The 20,051-nt window shown below is 35.1% G+C and overlaps 1 protein-coding gene and 1 pseudogene across 2 annotated transcripts; both read right to left on the bottom strand.

Annotated features, from left to right (window-relative positions):
- Positions 1 to 2,484: 2,484 nt before the first annotated feature.
- LOC132634195 (cytochrome B5-like protein) lies at positions 2,485 to 5,637 on the bottom strand. 2 transcript variants are annotated; one of them, XM_060350484.1, is made up of 6 exons: positions 5,481 to 5,637; positions 5,267 to 5,363; positions 4,694 to 4,731; positions 3,829 to 3,906; positions 3,619 to 3,710; positions 2,485 to 2,907 (listed from the first exon to the last, which is right to left on the bottom strand). In XM_060350484.1, the coding sequence occupies exons 2-6, from the start codon at positions 5,346 to 5,348 to the stop codon at positions 2,841 to 2,843; spliced, it is 357 nt and encodes a 118-aa protein (XP_060206467.1). In that variant the 5' UTR covers positions 5,349 to 5,363; positions 5,481 to 5,637; the 3' UTR covers positions 2,485 to 2,840. The 2 variants fall into 2 exon arrangements, with proteins under 2 accessions (XP_060206467.1, XP_060206468.1); XM_060350485.1 differs by having other exon boundaries at positions 5,460 to 5,631.
- A 7,386-nt stretch (positions 5,638 to 13,023) lies between these two features.
- On the bottom strand, positions 13,024 to 15,969 carry LOC132631375 (uncharacterized; annotated as a pseudogene).
- Positions 15,970 to 20,051: the final 4,082 nt, after the last annotated feature.

The raw sequence follows: 20,051 nt of genomic DNA, 5'->3' as shown, positions 1-20,051 counted from the left end.
CCATTGTTGCTACTTCTTCGAATCATGCTTAGATAATAGCTATTCATGAAGCAAGTAGAGAATGTGTGTGGTTGAGATCAGTGATACATTTCATCAAAGAAAGATGTGGCTTGAAGTGTGATACAAAATTACCTACAGTATTATATGAAGATAATGCTGCATGCATAGCTCAATTAAAAGGAGGATTTATAGAAGGAGATAGAACGAAGCACATTTCACCAAAGTTATTTTTCACACATGATCTCCAGAAGAATGGTGATATTGATGTGCAACAAATTCGTTCAAGTGACAATCCTGCAGATTTGTTCACCAAAACTTTGCCAACTTCAACTCTTGAGAAGATGATATTCAAGATTGGAATGCGAAGACTCCGACATCTGAATATTGGTCTTCGTCAGGGGGAGTGAAATACGCGTTGTACTCTTTTTTCCTTAACCAAGTTTTGTCCCATTGGGTTTTCTTGGTAAGGTTTTTAATGAGGCAGCTCTCAAAGCGTATTACTAGATATGTGTACTCTTTTTCCTTCATTGAGGCTTTTTCCTAATAAGGTTTTTAACGATGCACATCATCTATGGACATCCAAGGGGGAGTGTTATGAAACATATAGTATGGATGTCCACTACACAAATATAATGCCTCTTCCATTATCTTCCACCATCTTAATGGTTCTTCCATTATCTTCCACCATCTTAATGATTCTTCCATTATCTCATATATTGAATGCATATGTAGCACTATAAATAGAGACATAAGTTTTCATATGGAATGGACTTGTAACACATTTTGGATGAATAAGAAATCTCTCCTCTTTTGTAACTCTATTTCTATGGTTTTCATCCTTTAATATTATTACTTTTTTAGCTTCATTTTATAACAATATATATATTTACAAAAAATTGCGACGAAGGGGTGCCCCTTGGGATAGGGTGGGTCCGCCCCTGCAGCCATATGTGTCTGAACTTCAGGCAAAGATGGTTGAAGTTGAAATAAATTAAAGTCTGACCATATGTACTTGAAATTCAGGAAAGATGATTAAATTTCAGCCAACTTTTAGAATCTTGTTCTAACGAAAATGACTTAATTCAGCCACTACTATAAGAAAGAAGACATTTGCCAACAAAAATTCAACTATTATTGCAAAAAGTGCTTTTGACAATATTTTTTTTGGTTGCATAAAAATTTCCCATTGGCTGTTATTGCAATGATGTGCAACAACTTTTTTGTCGTTGCCAAAAGTAGGGGTATCAATGGTTTTTCAAAAACCGACTGAACCGACCGAACCATACAATTTTTAGGTTCTTTTTATAAAACCGAAGGTTTTAGTATAAAATTATAACTGTGCCGAACCAAATAAATATACATGTAAAAATTATATTTTATGTAACAAAATTTATAATACATATCATTAGATATTTTAACCTTAGACCTTGCCTTGGGATGAATTAAAACGGAGAGGACTATAATTAAAACTTAAACCTACTAGGACTATAATTAAAACTTAAACCTACTCTTATTGAAATAAAATATATAAAGTCGCGAACACTACTACACGACAATGTCATGAACTACTCCAGAAGAAGGATATATAATTTCTAAATTTTTTGAAGTTCTTATTCCGATGAACAATGGTAGCATCTACATATAACTTTATATTGCAAATTCTTAAACTAAAAATTGAATACAATTACCCTTTCTCATTGCACTGGAACTTATATGAAAATTAATTTATGTAGCTTTAGTTTCAATGATGTTTTATAATAAAAATATTCTTTAAACACCAATTATCATGTCTTGATATAATTGTTAGTTTGCTGCCTTGCTAGTATTTATTTTATAGTGTAGTGTGTTCTTCATAAATTATACGTATATGTCATTATATCTGTGAGGTTCATCAATAATGTTAGTGTATTTTCAATTTGTTTCTTTCATCACTTTAATTCCTAACTTCTATTTTATTTTTTTGTATTGTATTAGCTAATTTTAAATAAAATAAAAAAAACGAAAACAATCGATTCATACTGATATTGAAGAAAAACCGATATGATTAAAACAGTTTTAAAAAGTTTAATTTTGGTTATATATTGTAGAATAACCGAAAAGTTGGTATGATATAATTTTTGCAAAAAATTGGCCGAACCGGACCATTGACACTCCTGGCCAAAAGTAATCTTTGCAACAATAGTCAATACTGTGACAACAAAAAAAAAAGTTCATTTTTAAGAGATTCATCATATCTGCCAACAAGAAGGCTAAGTTGTTGCCTAATATTAAATTTTGCTAACTATATTATTTTTATTGCCAAAAAAGTTATTGCCATTTCTATATTTTCTTGTAGTGCACATATGAGTATATGACTGAAATTCAGACAAATCCAGCCAAATGTGCTTGAAGTTCAGTCATAAAAAATTTTAGACATCACATATCTAAAGTTATTTCGAAGTAGATATACTTGCAAACTTATATATGTTACGACGACGGCTTAAGTGGTGGTCAGAAAGTCGGGTATCTGTGCACTTCGGACTCAACAATATTTGAGGTTTAAACACGACGAAAACGTCAAAGCGTCGACAGAAGCTAGAGCTTTTGCATATTACAAGATGAGGCACATACACCAAATGGCATGAAATTTTGGGTTTCAATTCCATGCTAAGCTGATTAACAAAAGAAGATGACGGGACAACTGAATTCGCGAAAATCAGCAATGCAGAGCTTGATATGGGAAGATGGGTAACAGGGCAATAGGTCGCCGTAGACATAACTGATGCTTCATCATGAGGCAGGCACTTCTCGAATTTTGACTTCAGATAAACATTTTCTTACCATTTGATGGAAGTAAGCAATTATTTTTCTAGATCTCCGATGCAGAAGTCATCAATCATTTCAAATACTCGTGTAGCATGTTGTGGCCTGCAACAAGAATGTGACCATGATTTATACGGTTAATAGAACCCAACTATTAAGATAATACAACAACCAACAATGAAGCTTTGAGAAATAAGGCAACGGAGGGAACTGAGAACCACAAATGGAATAGGATAAGTATGACCGGTGATTACATAGTTAAAAGGCTACATTAAGTCTCCTATCTCTGGGAAAATGAACTTAGAGGACGACAATGCAAAGAGCGATAAACCAAGTGATCATGCATAAGTTTACAAAAGCTAATACTCCATCTGTTTCAATTTGTTCGTCTTACTTCTCATTTTAGTCTGTTTAAAAAAGAATGCCTCTTTCCTAATTTCAGAACTCTTTAATTTTAACATTGCATATGGCATGTTTAAGACCACAAGATTTAAAAGTCTTCTTTACTTTCTTAAATTTCATGCCTAGTCAAACTAAGACAAACAAATTGAAATGTTGGGAGTACTCCCCAAAATTTGGATTCAGTATAAGAAGCGATATAGCAGGAAGCTAAGACGAACTTCCCCAAAGATTCTAAGAATATGAAAGACATGTAGGAAAAATAAAATCATCTGGTGACATGCCATAAGGGATTATCGGAGGACACTAGAGTAAAAACACAAATTTGGACATTTTTAATTGTAACCATTTATCTCCTCAGACAATTTCTTACTGTAACTAATTTCGTGAAAGAAAGATATTTTTAAAATAACTTACCCATAAAAACCTTCAGTTGAATCATCACCAGCATGCGCTAGGATGGCATCACCCCCAGGGTGTTCTTCGACATATGAGGTAACATCAAACACCTAAAAACAGAAAAAAGCGGAGAAGACAAGACATTAGGAAAAGAATGTAAGGTATAAACGTTAATATTCTACAAGTGTAAGTAATGCTTTATGTGGTGAAGAAGAGAATCAAAAAGACCTTATCTTTGATAATAATCCAGCAATCGGTTCTCTTGTTATGCAGTGCAACTTCGGCTTTGCTATATGATAGGACTGCCTTCAGTTCAAAAAGAACATATCCCAAAAATAAGAAAGAAAAAGAAGCAATCAGCAATCGCAGAACACCGGGGATAAATTTAAAGATGAGAAAGACATTCCATCCCCCTGCCCCACCCCAACACACACAAAAAAGGTTTAAGAATAAACACATGTATATCAAGAAAAGAAAACAGTTCAAGCATTTTATTATCTACCATCTACGTGGAGACAAACCTAACACATGAGTAAACCACAACGTAAATTCATTACCGTTAAGCTAGCTTTTGGAATTGACTTAGACCAAGGTTTATTTTCTTAAAGTGGTATCACAATTAGATCCATCCCTAATTTTGGGCCACCCACGTTATCTTACTCTACTCTAGGTGCCGGCCCTACCTGTGTCGGGGTATTAGAATGGAATCTTTATACAATTAGCTGGTCAGATTCAACGTTTACTTTCCCTAGCTGGTATACATAAATCATAAGCATATTATACATGAGTTATACATGTATTATACATCTGCCAGCCATTTTTAATATTTTAATTTAGGCGGTTGGGTGAGCGACTATTTAGGTTAATTCTTCTATTAGAATCCTACACAATCTATGAGTTTTAGTCTATGAGTTCGCTTCTAGGGTTGAGTTAGGTTCAAGGTGGTTTTTTTTAATACAAACTAAAATGCTTCAACTTTTATACTGACAGCCACAGTTACTTAAGTTAACATCATGAACTGCCTAAATTTAACAACAAAAGTAGTTTATCATACCAAATTAGACAACCAAATGACTGTAAATTAAAACAGTACCTTGTTCTGAGCATTTGATGTAACCTTTTTGGGCTGATCTGTAATAGAACACAAAATGACAATAATCAAACATCAAATTCAAAACATAAAAACATGGGAAAAGGGTTAAATATCCTCCATTACAAATTTGGGTCAAAAATATCCCTCCCGTCATTAAAGTTTTCAAATATACCCCTGTCTTAACGAAAATATCCAACATAACCCGATTTCATTTTTAAACCCACTCCATTTAAACCCAACCTAACTAAATAAAAAATGCATATGGGTTACCCGCTCATGTGCCTTGTGGCTCCAGATGTAGGATTCGGGAACAAGTTGGTCGCATATGAGTTTTTTATGTAGTTGGGTCGGGTTTAAAAATGAAATCGGGTTATTTTGAGGGATTTGGGGATTTCGGTTAAGATAGGGATATATTTGAAAACTTTAATGACTGAAGGGGTATTTTTTATCCAAATTTATAACAGAGGATATTTTTAACCATTTTTCCAACGTAGAGAGGCATTTTTGACCCTTTTCCCTAGATTCAAAGCCAAACATCCTGAAAGAGGTTACAATTGGAAAAGAAAAACTCACTAGATTTACTGAGCAGTCGAGGTATGACAATGAGCACAGCTAACAAGATACCCAATAATATTGTCACCAATGTTACATCCATATTTCAACTTTAGAACTATAATTGAACAGATAAAGCAAAGCAATTAGAAAATTAGAAAGTGGAGCATATAAAATTATCATAATTGATACTACATCTGAGCAAAACATTTACATGGAATGAAATGTTTGTTACCGGATAGGAATATGGATGAAGAGATTCTTGAATCTTGATTTCCCGGCGAAACTTTTTGAAGTTAGATTGTTGACAAAGTGTGTTTATGGACTGCATCGCCCGGGGTACTTAAATATGGGTCATTTGCACCTTTTCCCCATTTTGTGTCTTTAATTTTTGTCACTAGTAAGGAACAATATTTTCAGGGTGCATAAATTTATATTTAGCATAATACAAATTTAATTTGCTTGCATGTAATATAAATTCAAATATTTAAAAATTAGTATTATTGTTTTTTGAAACTGATAAGGTTGTATTCCTCAGCATTAAGGATATGCTGGCTACCTCCAAAAAGTTACATAGATCCTAATAGATCTACAATTTGATTTACATCCTCCGTACATTGTTGTTTACACCAAGAAAATAAAGATACAATACAATTCCATTTAACTTTCTGGATGGAATTGGATTTATCTTCAAAGCATCTATCATTTCTCTCCCTCCACACAGTCCACCATATGCACGATGGTATAATCCTCCACCATCTCTTTTGGATTTTGCTTCCTCCCCTTCTAATCCAACAACTGAGCAGATCTGTTGTGTGTTCAGGCATGATCCAAGTAGTGTTAGTGAGGTTGAAGAAGAGAGCCCATAGTTGAGCAGTGAAGCTACAATGTACGAACAAATGATTGTTTGTTTCTCCTGTTCTATTACAGAGAAAACATCTTGGCACAAGTTGCATTCCTTTCTTTTGAAGCACGTCATGTGTGAGACATGCTCTCTTTATCACCAACCATGTGAAACACTTTACCTTCGTGGGAGACAGACTTTTCCAAATGCAGTGCCACGGATATTGTATTCTCCCAGATGGATCTAACATCTCCTTTTTGTATGCACTATTGACTGTGTAACATCCATCATTGCAACGGTCCCAAGTAATTTTGTCTGAGTCAGTTGTGAGACCACTAACATTTTCTAATTTTCCCAGGAGAGATGCCACCCTGTCCACTTTCCAGTCATTTAACGGTCTTCTAAAAATAAGATCCCATCCTTGGGGTGACCAACATTCACCCACTTTTGCTTCAGGATTGTTGCAGATGCTGAACAAATCTGGGAAAAAATCCCTGAGAGATGTTTGGTCAATTCAGTTTTCTTTCCAAAACTGGAATTTTCTTCTATCTCCTACCTTTAGTTTGATGTTAGCTTCCAATAGAGGACAAAGAGACCTGATAGCTCTCCAAACTCCATCTCCGTAAGTATTTGTGACTTCCTTTGTACACCAAGGAATTGTTTCACCAAACTTTGAGCTGACTACTTCCTTCCATAGAGCATTTTCCTCACCATTGTATCTCCAGAGCCATTTCATCATTAGGCATCTATTTTGTAAACTTAAGTTTCTGATCCCCAGACCACCCCTCTTCGTACTGAGTAAGACTGTTTCCCACTTCACCAGGTTATTGTACCCTTTCCCTTACTTACACCCTTGCCATAAGAAATTCCTTCTATGTTTATCCAATTTTTTTATAACGTTGGAAGGTATAGGAAATAAGGACATTACATATGTGGGAAGACAGTCAAGTACAGAGTTAATTAGGGTTAGTCTACCCCCAAGAGATAGATATTGAACTTTCCATCTAGTTAACTTTTTCTCAATTTTCTCCACTATACCATCCCATATCTCTTTTGCTTTATGTTTGTTTCCCAATGGCATGCCAAGATAACTTGTAAGAATGATGTTAGGAGGAACGCCTTTCTACATCATCTCGTTCAAAAGGTTGTGAGCAATATCTAAGTTTCTATCGTTACAAAGGGCAACTGTAAGAGTGTTGTAGATGATTGCGTTGGGCTTAATGTCCCGTTGCTCTATTAACGGGAGAAAACTTAAAGCTTTCTCAGTATGGCCCCTTTTGATGAGCCCATTGATGACGATTCCAAAAGTGAATTCATTAGGCTCACAAATCTTGTCTCTCTCCATCTTTTTAAACAATTGAATTGCATCTACTACCTTATTTTTAGCAAAAGGTTCCCTTAATAGGGTGTTAAAGGTGACAATATTAAATGGAATCCCATTCTTCAGGTAATGGGTAACACCGAAAACCCACAATCAGAACAATGCATTAGACAATAACTGTTAATCACACTACTCAAAATGTATCCGTTAATTGGGATACCATATTTCTACATTCTATGGAAAAGAGAAATGACAACCGAATAATCCTTCATTTTAAGCATAGTATTCAATAATTTAGAGAATTCCACAACCTGAGGAAGAGGCTTAATTCTAAGTAATAGAAGTGGGAGAATGTAAATTGGAAAAGGGGAAGACATTCTCATAAAAAATCACGTGACGAGAAATAATGATTTTATGGGACGATAAATCATAACACTTATACCCTCTATGATTCGTAGGATACCCCAAAAAGACACACGGTGTAGACCGGCCTTGCAATTTGTGGATAGTCGGAGAAGGAAAGAGGGGATAGCATAAACACCCAAAAACCCGAAGATGAGAGTAAGATGGCTTTCTTTGGTATAGCACTTGAAGAGGAGAAACGTGACCTAATAATTTACTTGGTAAAATATTAAGAAGATATGTTGCCATTTGTAAGGCGTGATGCCAGAACGAAGGAGGGAGAGAAGCACGAGCAAGAAGAGTCTGAGTGATATTATTGATAGAACAGATTTTTCTTTCGGCTTTCCCATTTTGTGAAGACGTATGTGGACAAGAAAGACGAAATGACATCCCATTAAACTCACAAAATTTCCTGAATTGACCATTATCATATTCCCTCCCATTATCACATTGGATATTTTTAATATGACGTTCAAATTGAGTATGAATGTGGGTTTTTAAAGCTAAGAATTTCGGATAAACATCGGATTTCTTAGCCAAAGGAAAAGTCCATAAAAACTTCGAAAAATCATCCATAAAAAGAACATAATATCGATGACCCAATGAACTTAACACGGGATAGGTCCACAAATCACTATAAATAATATCAAATGGCATCAAAGTTTCGGAAATAGAAGAATCAAACGGCAAATTAATGTGTTTACCAAGAACGCAAGAACGACAAATACTAGAAAGACTAGATTTATTACATTCAATGCTTTTATTAACCCTAAGACAATCTAAGATAGAATTTCCCGGATGACCCAAGCGAGCATGCCAAAAAGGAGAAGACAACGCCGCAAAGGTTGATGGAGTGGTGGTTGGGTATTTGATGGTGGTGACCGGATAAAGATCTCCCCGACTATCACACCGCATTAGTGGCATCCCCGTCTAAAAATCCTTCACAGAAATCCCATATCGATCAAAATCAACAGACACAGAATTATCAGTAGTAAACTTCCGTACTGAGATTAAATTTTTAATGAGTTTAGGAGCATGTAAGACATTGCGTAAGGATAAAGGGGGGTTTGGGGGAGGCAAACTAGTATGACCACAACCACGAATTGGAATCAAATGACCATTTCCCACAACAATACCATTATTTTGATTGCTCAAATTAAAATAAGACGAGAGATTACCGTCTGAGGATGTCATATGAGAAGTGGCCCCGATGTCCATGTACCAATTTTGATCGGGCGGGTTCAAGGTCATAGTGTGCATTGCGGACTCAATGTCGGTTGAAACATACGACCCGGGAGGGTCCACTGCCGCCGTGTAGAGCTGCTGAGCTGGAGGAGGGCCCAAAATACCCTGCTGCCGTGGCGGGACTGGCGGCAGACGAGCCCATGAAGCTGTCGGGTACGAGCAGGGGGGAGGAACAGCCCAGCGGGGCTGGGGGACCCACTGCCAGTGGCCAGTCCACTACTGCTGACCGGCAGTCTACTGCTGTTGACCGCCACTGCTTCGGGCAGAATTACCGTGGCCACCGGTGATTTTGCGGCTGCCTGAGCCGCGGCCCGAGCCCCCCTTACGGCCAGTTCCAGAATTTTGGCCGCGGGAATTTTTTGGTTTCCCTCGGCGTGAGCTTGTGTTGTCCGAGGGGAGTGGCGCGTCGTCGACCGAGGCCACCATAGCCGAACCAGACCCGTGAGACACCATAGCCGCAAGTTCATGTTCTTCCAAAACAAGGGAAAACCGAGCCTCAGTGAATGGGGGGAGCGACTTTGCATGGCGAACTTGTGTCCCAACCCCTTTGTACGCTTCAGTGGGACCCGAGACCAGTTGAAGGACAAGGCGCCTATTCGTCACGGGAGCCCCGACATTTTTCAGTTAATCGGCAAGGCTCTTGAGACGTTGACAATAGGCGGAGGCATTGGGAAAATCCTCCATACGAGTCGTCGTGAATTCTTGTTCGAGAGTCACCGCACGAGAAGTTTGATGATCTTAGAAGATATCACGCAAGCGATCCCAAGCGTCCATGGCAGTAGCGTCTGGTTCGATGATAGTGTTTAACAGATCATTCGAAATTGTCGAATAAATCCATTGAAGCACGGTGACATCAAAGGTGGTCCATAATTCAACTTCCTCATCAGTTTTGGGAGCCGGCTTCTCCTTACCTTTAGGTGGAGGAATGATGTGATGAAGGACCTTGTGAGAACGAGCATGAATTTTGAAAAGCTCGACCCATGTACCGTATTGTAAGTTTTCCATCTCAAGAGTAACAGAGATGTGATTCTTGATGTTGGAGACCGCGAGGGCCGGGTGGAACGTGGGCTTAGCCGGGGTGGTAGGTGCGTCGGCCATGGGAGAAAAAAAAAAGAGAAAGGGGCGACGGCTTAGGGAGGAAAAAAAGTAGGGATTTAGGGCGTAGCGGAAGGAGGAAGAAGAAAGAAACCCTAATCTGATACCATGTAAAAAATATTTTCCTTCAATCATTTCATTACTTGAATTGATTTATATACAAAATAGGAGAATAATATTCTAACCTAAAATAGAAGATTACACAATATACAAAATATGCTAACCTAAAATAGTAGACTACAAAATATTCTAATTAATATTTACATAATCTATCACATAAGGAAGACAGTAACAACATCATCATGATATCAAAATTGTTATTTAACCCAAGTTTACCTTTCACCGAAATGAAAGTATTACTATGGGTTGAAAAATAAGCTCTTGTTGAAATTGCCGAACAGGAATGGGAATATCAAAGAAAGAGCCTAAGGGAACGACAAATCTCCTCATCTTCAATTGTTAGTGACTGTAACGATACAATTGATAGAAGGGTAAATTGTATGAGTTAGGGTTTATGTTATAATAATATAAAATGGAAAGAAATTTATTATTGTTATATCTACTAGCAACCCTTCCTCAATGAGTTCCTTTAAGTTAGTAAATGCTAGACATTTGATTCAAAAAACTACCTTGGTTTTTATTGCCAAAAAACTTTTTAACATATCTAGATGTTTGATTAATATAATTTAGACTTTTAAAATACTACGCAAAGGTCTAATATTATAAGCTTGAAAATGAAATAAAAACTTGAAGACTTGAAAACAAGGACATGGCACTGAAGTACACATTTCTATTATTGTTAGTTTAACGTTTCTCATTCATGTCCAAATTCAAATACAGTAAACTCTATAATATATTATATTAAATTTAATTATAAATTATGTATTTAATTGGTTTTATGGTTAGGAATCTAATATATATAATCCATGACCGACTCAACTATCCATTCTTATGTGATCTATGCGCCCTTGTATCGTCACATAGCATGCTTTAATAATGATAACTCGAATGCGGTTAACACATAATTTCACATAATTAATTAAGACCATGCTATTAACTAAATCATAAAGCTTCACATCTAGAGAACGTCAACATATACATATTTCAATAGTATAATTTTCACGAGTCTAGTTTAGTTATGAGCAGCTAGAATATATAGAAAGAAAAAAAGAAGAATATAATGCATCATTGGGGCATACTCTGTGATAATATGAAGTTATGAACAATGAATGATATAATTTAGCCTAGCCAACACCGGAGTAGAGGTGAGGCTCACCAAATCCCCTCCATTTATATTCAATCAATTTTTTACCCATATTGGAACTCAACTCGCTTTTCATCCGTTCAAATCCGATCCAACCCGCCTATTTTTCACCACTAAGTATTCACAACCTTTTTCTAAGTATGGAATTTGTACGTATTTGAGAGCAACGTGTCGAGAAGAGGACGAGGAAGTCATCAAAGCCGCCCACAGGAATCTATTAATTATAAACCAAGGTTCAAGTCCCATCAACTAGGCCAAACTCTACCAAAATTCATGTTACATGTTCATGCTCATTATGTATATTTATAAAAAAAAAAAAAAAAAAACTCTACTAAATTTAGTTTGAAATAAATGTTATTTACCAAATCAAGAAAATTAGAAAACAAGATATAACATTCTGGTACATATTCAAAAATGATTTTTTTTCCCTAATATTTTATTTACTTTTTTTTTTTAGACAACACTCTTGTTTCTTAATTATTCTCAATGGTTTGAATAAGCATTCCTTAGAGAAGGAATGTCAGATGAGACATTATTTGGCCTCATTTCAGGAGTTGTAGATAGTATCACTTTTAGTGGGTAGCTAGCAAAGAAGTTATTCCCCATCACTATTTGGCCTTCTTTCAGGAGTTGTAGATAGTATCACCTTTAGTTGGTAGCTAGCAAAGAAGTTATCCCCTATCAACGTATATAGTTGAGGGCAAACCGAGGGTTTACCCGCAGCTTCTGTCGACGAATCATATTTCAAATTAGTTTAACTTTTAAGTCTTTTTATTTAACTTGGGCAAGATGCCAAGAAGGGGAGCATTTTGGAGTTGGAACAACAAAATGATCTTTACTTCTTTGCTGCCTGAAACTGTTTGAAACTAAAGGGATGTTTTTATACTAGCCTGTCAGCAGAAAAATCACTTAAATGGAGAACAATTCAATTCTGTAGATGTCCCTCATTTTTTCTGAACATGCAGATGCATGCATGGCAAAAATAAGTGGAGCAAGCGCACCAAGTTCAGAGGGAGAATAAATTAACAGTCTAGATATTCTTAGCCTCAAAAACTAGAAAGATAAAAGTAAACCTACATAACATATCTTTTTTGGTTTCTAGCCCAGTGTCCGATACCCCTTTGCGGCCCTGACTAATCAGAATTCACGCCACATAAAACCCATTAAAGGAGGAAGCGCTCCGTATCATGAATCTTTACGTTCCTAGGGCTCAAATCTGAGACTCTGGTTAAGGGGGAGGGATTCTATATAAGGTTGAAACATATTAACTTCAATAATACCCCTTCAATTGTACCAAAGCAAACACACACACACGCATAAAAGGCTGATGCGGGTTGGGAATATGTATTAACTTCTGCCTGCAACTAAGAATTATCTGAGGTATAAGGTAAACAGTTTCACTAATTCTTTAAGCTAGCCCCATAAACATGGAGACAGGTAGCTTTATATGCTATAGTATACTGATTCAAACTTTGAACATAAATACTTAAATAATTGAAAACCCATGAATTGGCACAGCAGATCTGCACTTCAAGATAAATAGTTACATGCAACGATCCACCACTCAACAGAAAAATCTCTGATATGGCATAACATTACTTCATAGTCTAAAGAAGACGTGCCCATTGATGCCACTCATAAGAAAATAATTTGTAGCGATATGTTTTCCTATAAGGTTCTCCGAAATCATACACAAGTTCTGCATTATCCGTTTCAAAGTCGTAAGAAATAACCTTACCGCTTACCTGCGAGGGTGGCTCAGTTGGTTGAGCATGGGGCTTTCGTAATGAAGGTCTCAGATTCGAAACCTCCTGCCTACGACAGCAGGGGATTTGCCTTCTGGGTCGAATTCGTCGCACGGGGCTTGCCTAGTGCGGGTTATTTCTCCTGTGTGGTTTGCGAGCTATTGTACAGGAGCTGGGTTTACCCTGTGCGCACCCGAAGAATAGCGGCTGCGGGTCCCATGTCATTAAAAAAAAAAAAAAAAAATCTTACATCTGTATGGGTGAAAAATCGCACCTAACGCATGGACAAACATGTAGTCGACACGTGTCAGTTAAACACAATGGCGTAGAAAGATCTGATGGTAATGCCTAGCACAACATTTACGGAGAGGCAGCTGATGCCGAAGACTTGGTCAACGAAGAGAACATCAACGGAAACAACATGCTAGACCCTCTTGATTACGCATTAAATGGAGTTAATGCAGTAACGGCAAAATGGTTCCTAACGGCCAGAATCAAGGAATTAAATGACAATCATTAATTCAGTAATTAATGATTGTCGTTACATACACACAACGGGAAAGGCACCAAATAGGATCATGTACCTATAAATAGGACTTTCACTTGTATATCTGGACATCCAAGACTTTCTGGAAAAATACACTATTATTGATTATTATTCTCTGCTTATTATCATTATCATTATTCTTTTATCATCAAGTTCTTACTCATTCTTGGGAACGTGGAAATCCATTACTGTTGTTCATCACAATTGGCATAAGTCTACTTTTTTCTTTTATTTATTTATTCTTTATCAATTATTAATAACTTGCTTGTGTTAATTTTAACATTTGTATCAAATTACTACCAGCAGTGGTTAACCGTAGAACAAATTCAACTATTTGAGTAAAATACGAATTTTGACTCAAACAACATCTTACACCCAAATAAAAGATGTGCGGAACGGTAGGATGAATAGCCATGTTCTGCACCTCAATACGAGGAAAGCTTGCAAGTCTACAAGCGTCTGGACATTGTAGAACTGTACCGGCGACATTTCCAACCTACTTCTTAACCCATACTGCATCTCGACTACGAATATTGCTCTCAAGGTACCACACAGTGACCGTTGCTCTCAAGGTACCACACAGTGACCGTTGCCTGAAGTCTAACGCACAACGCAAAATACAACGCCCCACCAGATAATCCAAGATAACAACAGCCTCAGGTCACCATATCTTCACTATCATGAAAAGTGATTTGTGGTGCATCATCAAGTCAACAGAATACTCCATCGATGACACTAGCAGATGGCGATTTCATATAGGTAGAATGATACAGTCTAAGTGGTAAATCAAGACTTATACGATTTGCAGTCCACACATTAGTCTCCGAAGATAAACTTTCAATTGCTATATATAGTAAACTGTAAATCCCAATACATAGGTATTGGGTGAAAATCATTTACGCCTCCAACTTTGCTTTAAAAATCAAACTCCTCCCTCAACTATGAACAATAGACATTCTCCCCCTTTATCATAATTGACTTGTTAAAATGCCTAGTTTACCCTTACATTATCAATATTTGTCTTCTTTTTCCACTTCTTTAAAATCATGATATTTTTCTTTTTTAAATCTATGTAACAAATTTCTAATGAAAAAATAAATCTTATCATTTGGACAAAGAAAAAAAGTGATTAATAATAATTGAGTATATAAGTAATGTTGTTCTATAATGCAATAAATTAGCAGACTAAAAAATTATTTTTATTAATAATTATCAAAACTCTAATCTTTATTTATACAACTGAAAATAATAGGTAATAATAACTTTAAAATATTTATTTTAATGCAGGTAATAAAAAAAATATTAATAAAAATAGAGACAATTTTTAGAAATTATTTATTTATATTGGAAATGAATTTTAAATTATAATTTAAGAAATATTTCGTTAATGACAACCAAAACTTGTTTATTTATATAGACAATAGAGAGTAAGACAGAAGTGAAACTTAAATCTACACACATTCATGTACATACATATATACAATATAATATTGAAGTAACAATCTTAAAATGTTAATGACTTTACAGATTCAAATAAAAGTATTATTCTACTTATAATGTTAATGACTTTGGAGAAGAATCTATAAATACCTATATTAAAAAAGTAAATATTATATATAATATTAAAATATATTACATTAATGGAGGATTGAAAATAACAAGGGTGAAATAGACATTGCATAGGATAAAGGGGGGAGAATGTCTACTGTTCAAAGTTGAGGGGAAAGTTTGATTTTTAAAGCTTAGTTGGGGGGTGAAAATGATTTTGACCCCATAGGTATTTCATAGCGAACTATAGTAAAGGAGATGAAATCATTATCAGGGTCATCTACCTTATAATTAAATCCAACAGCAAGGTGATCCTTCATGTAGATTCGAGATTTGGGGAGTGCGGGATTATAAACACAATAAGAAACCCTCGATAAATTGCATAGAAGAAAACCATTGGATGATGCGACAATACTAACTCTCCTGCCAATGCCAATTAAGAAGATTGTCTACTAAGTCGTCCAAACTACCATCAATTACTTCGTTTGACGAGTAAAAGAAACGAATTTTTGAACCTATATGGGTCTCTGGAGCTTGATAAAAGAAACCAATTAGATCCGGTTGAGGCAATCAGCAATGTACTTACGCCAACACTTGGATACACATTTAAAGCTTGCCAGAGATTTTGAAGGCAAACGATGCAATATTTCCATTATGATATCCTCAGAAGACTCGATTGCACTTTTATCACACATCTTGCACACACGTTTCATACTCTGTAATAGGAGACGGCTTCAGGATTTGAAATTTATGGTTCTAGATTCTTAGCCTTTGAAATTACTGGGTTCTAAATTTACAATTAATTTTTTGTAAACCAGGAAACTCGCAGCCTCCACCTTTTGGGTGCGCTCTGGATAAACCCGCTTCTAGTGTAATAGCCTGTAAATCACACAGGAGATGTAAAGTCTAAACTGCACTAGGCAAGCCCCTAAAAAATGTGTGGTATTCCAAATACACTTGAGAATTTTTATTTTTTTTCACTTTATTTTAACATTAGCTTTGGCCATGAAAATTGCAAATACAACTTGACGTTGTATTTGAAATTTGGAAAACAACTAAAACCTTGTTTTCACTTTTTTCACTTTCAGTGCATTCAAACAACCAAATATTCTTTTATTGAGAGTATATAATCGTTTATTTATGGGAAAAGGGTCAAAAATGCCCCTTTACTTTGGAAAAATGGTTCCGAACTAATTTTGGGTCAAAAATACCCCTCCCGTCATTAAAGTTATCAAATATATCCCTGTCTTAATGGAAATCCGCAACATAACCCGATTTCATTTTTAAACCCACTCCATTTACATAAAAAATCAATATGTGACCAACTTGTTCCCGAGTCCTACATCTGGAGCCACTAGGCACAGGAGCGGGCAACCCATATGCATTTTTTATTTAGTTGGGTCGGTTTTAAATGGAGCGGATTTAAAAATGAAATCGGGTTATGTTGCGAATTTTCGTTAAGACAGGGCTATATTTGAAAACTTTAATGACGGAAGGGGTATTTTTGACCCAAAATATATTTGGAGGATATTTTTAGCCCTTTTCCCAAAGTAGAGGGGCATTTTTTACCCTTTTCCCTTTATTCATGGTACAATTGTAATTATGGTAATATAGGAATTATAGCTCTATTAGAATAGGGTTACCTTATTAGACTAGGAGAGGAAGACCTTACTTCTATATAAGGAGGTCATTACGATGAATACAAAGCATAAAAGAATTCTCTCATTATTCTTGTCTCTCTAAATTCTCGTCTCTGTCTCGATTTTAACATGGTATCAGAGCCACGTTGAAAAGAACAAAAAAACCCTAAAACCATAGCAGGTGACGATAAAGAAACCGGCAATACCAACAAAGGAAGGGCTGGTGAAGAAAACAAAACCCAAAGAAAAATAATCTCTCCCTACGACATTACGTTGAATGATAACCCTGGAATTGTGGTGACACATGTCCAATTGAAGGGTGAAAATTATGAAGAATGAGCTAGATCCATGAGTACATCCCTAAGAGCAAGGAAATGAATCAGCTTCGTTGACGGTATGATCAAGAAGCCAGATGAAGAGTCGCCAGACTTGGAAGATTGGTGGACTACAAACTCACTGTTGGTGTCGTGGATTTGCAACACTATAGAACCGACGCTTCGCTCAACGATTACACATAAAGAGGAAGCGGAAGAATTATGGACAAACATTCGAGAGCGGTTCGCCGTTATTAATGGCACTTGGATGCAACAAATAAAGGCGGAACTAGAGGAGTGCAAGCAAAAGGGAAGGACCATAAAATTCCAAATAAAGACAACTCCAACTTCAAAATTCCAAATAAAGTAAAAAATATTTGGTTTTCATGACCAAACGCCTACTAAATTATTCAGTTCATACAAATACTGAATTTGAGTTAAAGCTATTGGGTTCTGTTGAACCCATATAGTAAACCATAAATCTGCCGCGGTCAATTTCTAATACTTGCAACTACTACTCTATTAGAGGTACAACAAATGCCGTCAAACTAAAATAATTAGCTAATTCAACAACCTAAAAAAAATCAACAAAAAAGTAGCAAATTCATGATAGAAGATAATCGGAAACCTCTATTCATTTTGTAAAGACCCATTTTAACTAATTTCCTCATTCTTAAGCAACAAATTCAAGAATAGAAGATAATAACAAAGATGAGATTTTTATACTGACCAACGAATCCAAATTTGCCATGGAATATCTAATGGGGTTGAATTTTGGTTGTCCTTTTTTTTCTTTTCTTTTTTTTGTTAAGATGGTGTTGTACTTCTTGAGGGTAAATTTTAAAGATGATACTTAACTATCACCTTTTTTCACAAAATTTTTAACACAAAAGTCACTTTACTTTGAGTATACTAACACAAAAGTCACTAAAAGCCTGCTTGGATGGGCTTAAAAAAAAACAATTTATAAGCTGCTTTAGATAAGCTAAGTCAAACGGGCCCAATTATTTTTTTGAGCTTATTTTAAGCACAAAATGACTTTAAGCTGGCTAGTCAAACAGCTTATAAGCTGTTTTCAGCAACTTATAAGTCAATCCAAACGGGCTCTAAATCACTTTCCGGTGTCAATAAACCACTTTACGATGCATAACTCATCTTTTACTCTTTTTTTTTTTTAAAAAAATCTAATAAATAAAAAATTATCAACACTAAAATTTAAATCATGCTTATTTTAATATTTTCTGCTCTTTGTGGCATTAACTTATCGAAAGAAAAGTTAGATATTTCTACAAACTTCTTAAAATTAAATCATAGTACAAAAGTGTTTGAAAGTTAAAGAAGATGAAGATTTTTTTTTTTGTTTTTTGTTTTAGACTTTCTTTTTGTTTTCAAATAAATGCATGCTATAAATGCTCCTTTTTAATTACTTCATTACAAGTTTTTGTAAATATAATGTCTTATAATTCAAATTGAGCTTTACCGTAGAATTAATGACTCATATCTTTTATCCATGAATTGAAGCTTAAATTGATTTCGATTGACTTTATATCAGATTGCATCATTTACCTAATTGTGCGCTTAATTATTTGATTGTCAGCACAACAATAGATATTATCTATGAATCTTAAATTGAAGTCAAAACTATTTTTTTTTTTTTGCTGCAATAAGATTAATTAGATATGACAAATTCTTAAACCTAAAAATTAAGAAACAAATTCACGATCAGAATAGACATAATGTTGTGCATTTTGTCGGAATTTTTTTGAAATGCCACAATGTTGTGCACTTTGTCGTAAAAATATATAGCAGCCTTTTATAATACATCATTTCATGGAAAATTCTGTATCCAAGGGAAGTCAAACTTTGTATAATGTCTAACCAAAAAGAACCTTTTTTTTTTTTTTTGTATAATATGTATTAGTTCTTAATATTAATATTCTCTTTGTATTAAAAAAATATTTGTCTCTTATAATATCATCACAAATGAAGTAAAAGTTATCATAAAATATGGCACTTTTAATAGTTTTTTCGAAAAATATCAAGTAATTAATTTATAATATCCATTTATTTACACAATCCAAACCGGGGAAGGATATAATAATAAGTGTTACTGTTATCCTTTCAACTTTTGCGGTGAAACAAAATAATTCAGACTGGTTAGGAAATTAGAAATAAATGCTCAACTCTCTCATTTGGAATTTAAATGAGATGGTTAAGTTATTAAAGCATGAATTCTCTATTAATGTGCTTCCAACTGGCACATATTTGATTGACAAAATATTTTCTATTCAGCTATAAGAAACTCCTACAGGAACTATAGGAGTATATGTTTTACTCTCCTGTTTCAATTTGTTTGTCTGATTTGACTTGACACGAAGTTTAAAAAATAAAGAATACTTTTCAATTTTATGGTCTTAAACATGTCACGAGGAAAGTTGAAACTATAGGAGTATATGTTTTACTCCATTTCAATTTGTTTGTCAGATTTTGATTTGATACGGAGTTTAATTAAGAAAGTAAATAATACTTTGCACTCTTGTGGCTTAAACTAAAGATATGTAGAATGTACCAATATTCTTTAATTTGTGGTCTTAAACATGGCATGTGAAAAGTTGAAATTAAAGAATTATGAAAAAGGGAAAAAGATATTTTCTTTAAAACGTTCTAAAAAGAAAAGTAAAGAAACAAATTAAAACGAAAAAGAATAATATTCTTTGACAGAAGCTTATAAAAGAAAGGGAAAAGGTGGAAATACACCCCTCAACTTTGCGATTTAGAGGAGACATACCCTGCTGCTACACAAATGGTGCAAATACACCTTTTTTGCTAAGAAGCTTTTTC

The sequence above is a fragment of the Lycium barbarum genome, chromosome 3 (assembly GCF_019175385.1).
Source record: "Lycium barbarum isolate Lr01 chromosome 3, ASM1917538v2, whole genome shotgun sequence".
NCBI lineage: Eukaryota > Viridiplantae > Streptophyta > Magnoliopsida > Solanales > Solanaceae > Lycium > Lycium barbarum.
Note: the sequence above shows the minus strand (reverse complement) of the source record. Positions and strands in the feature narration are given on the sequence as shown.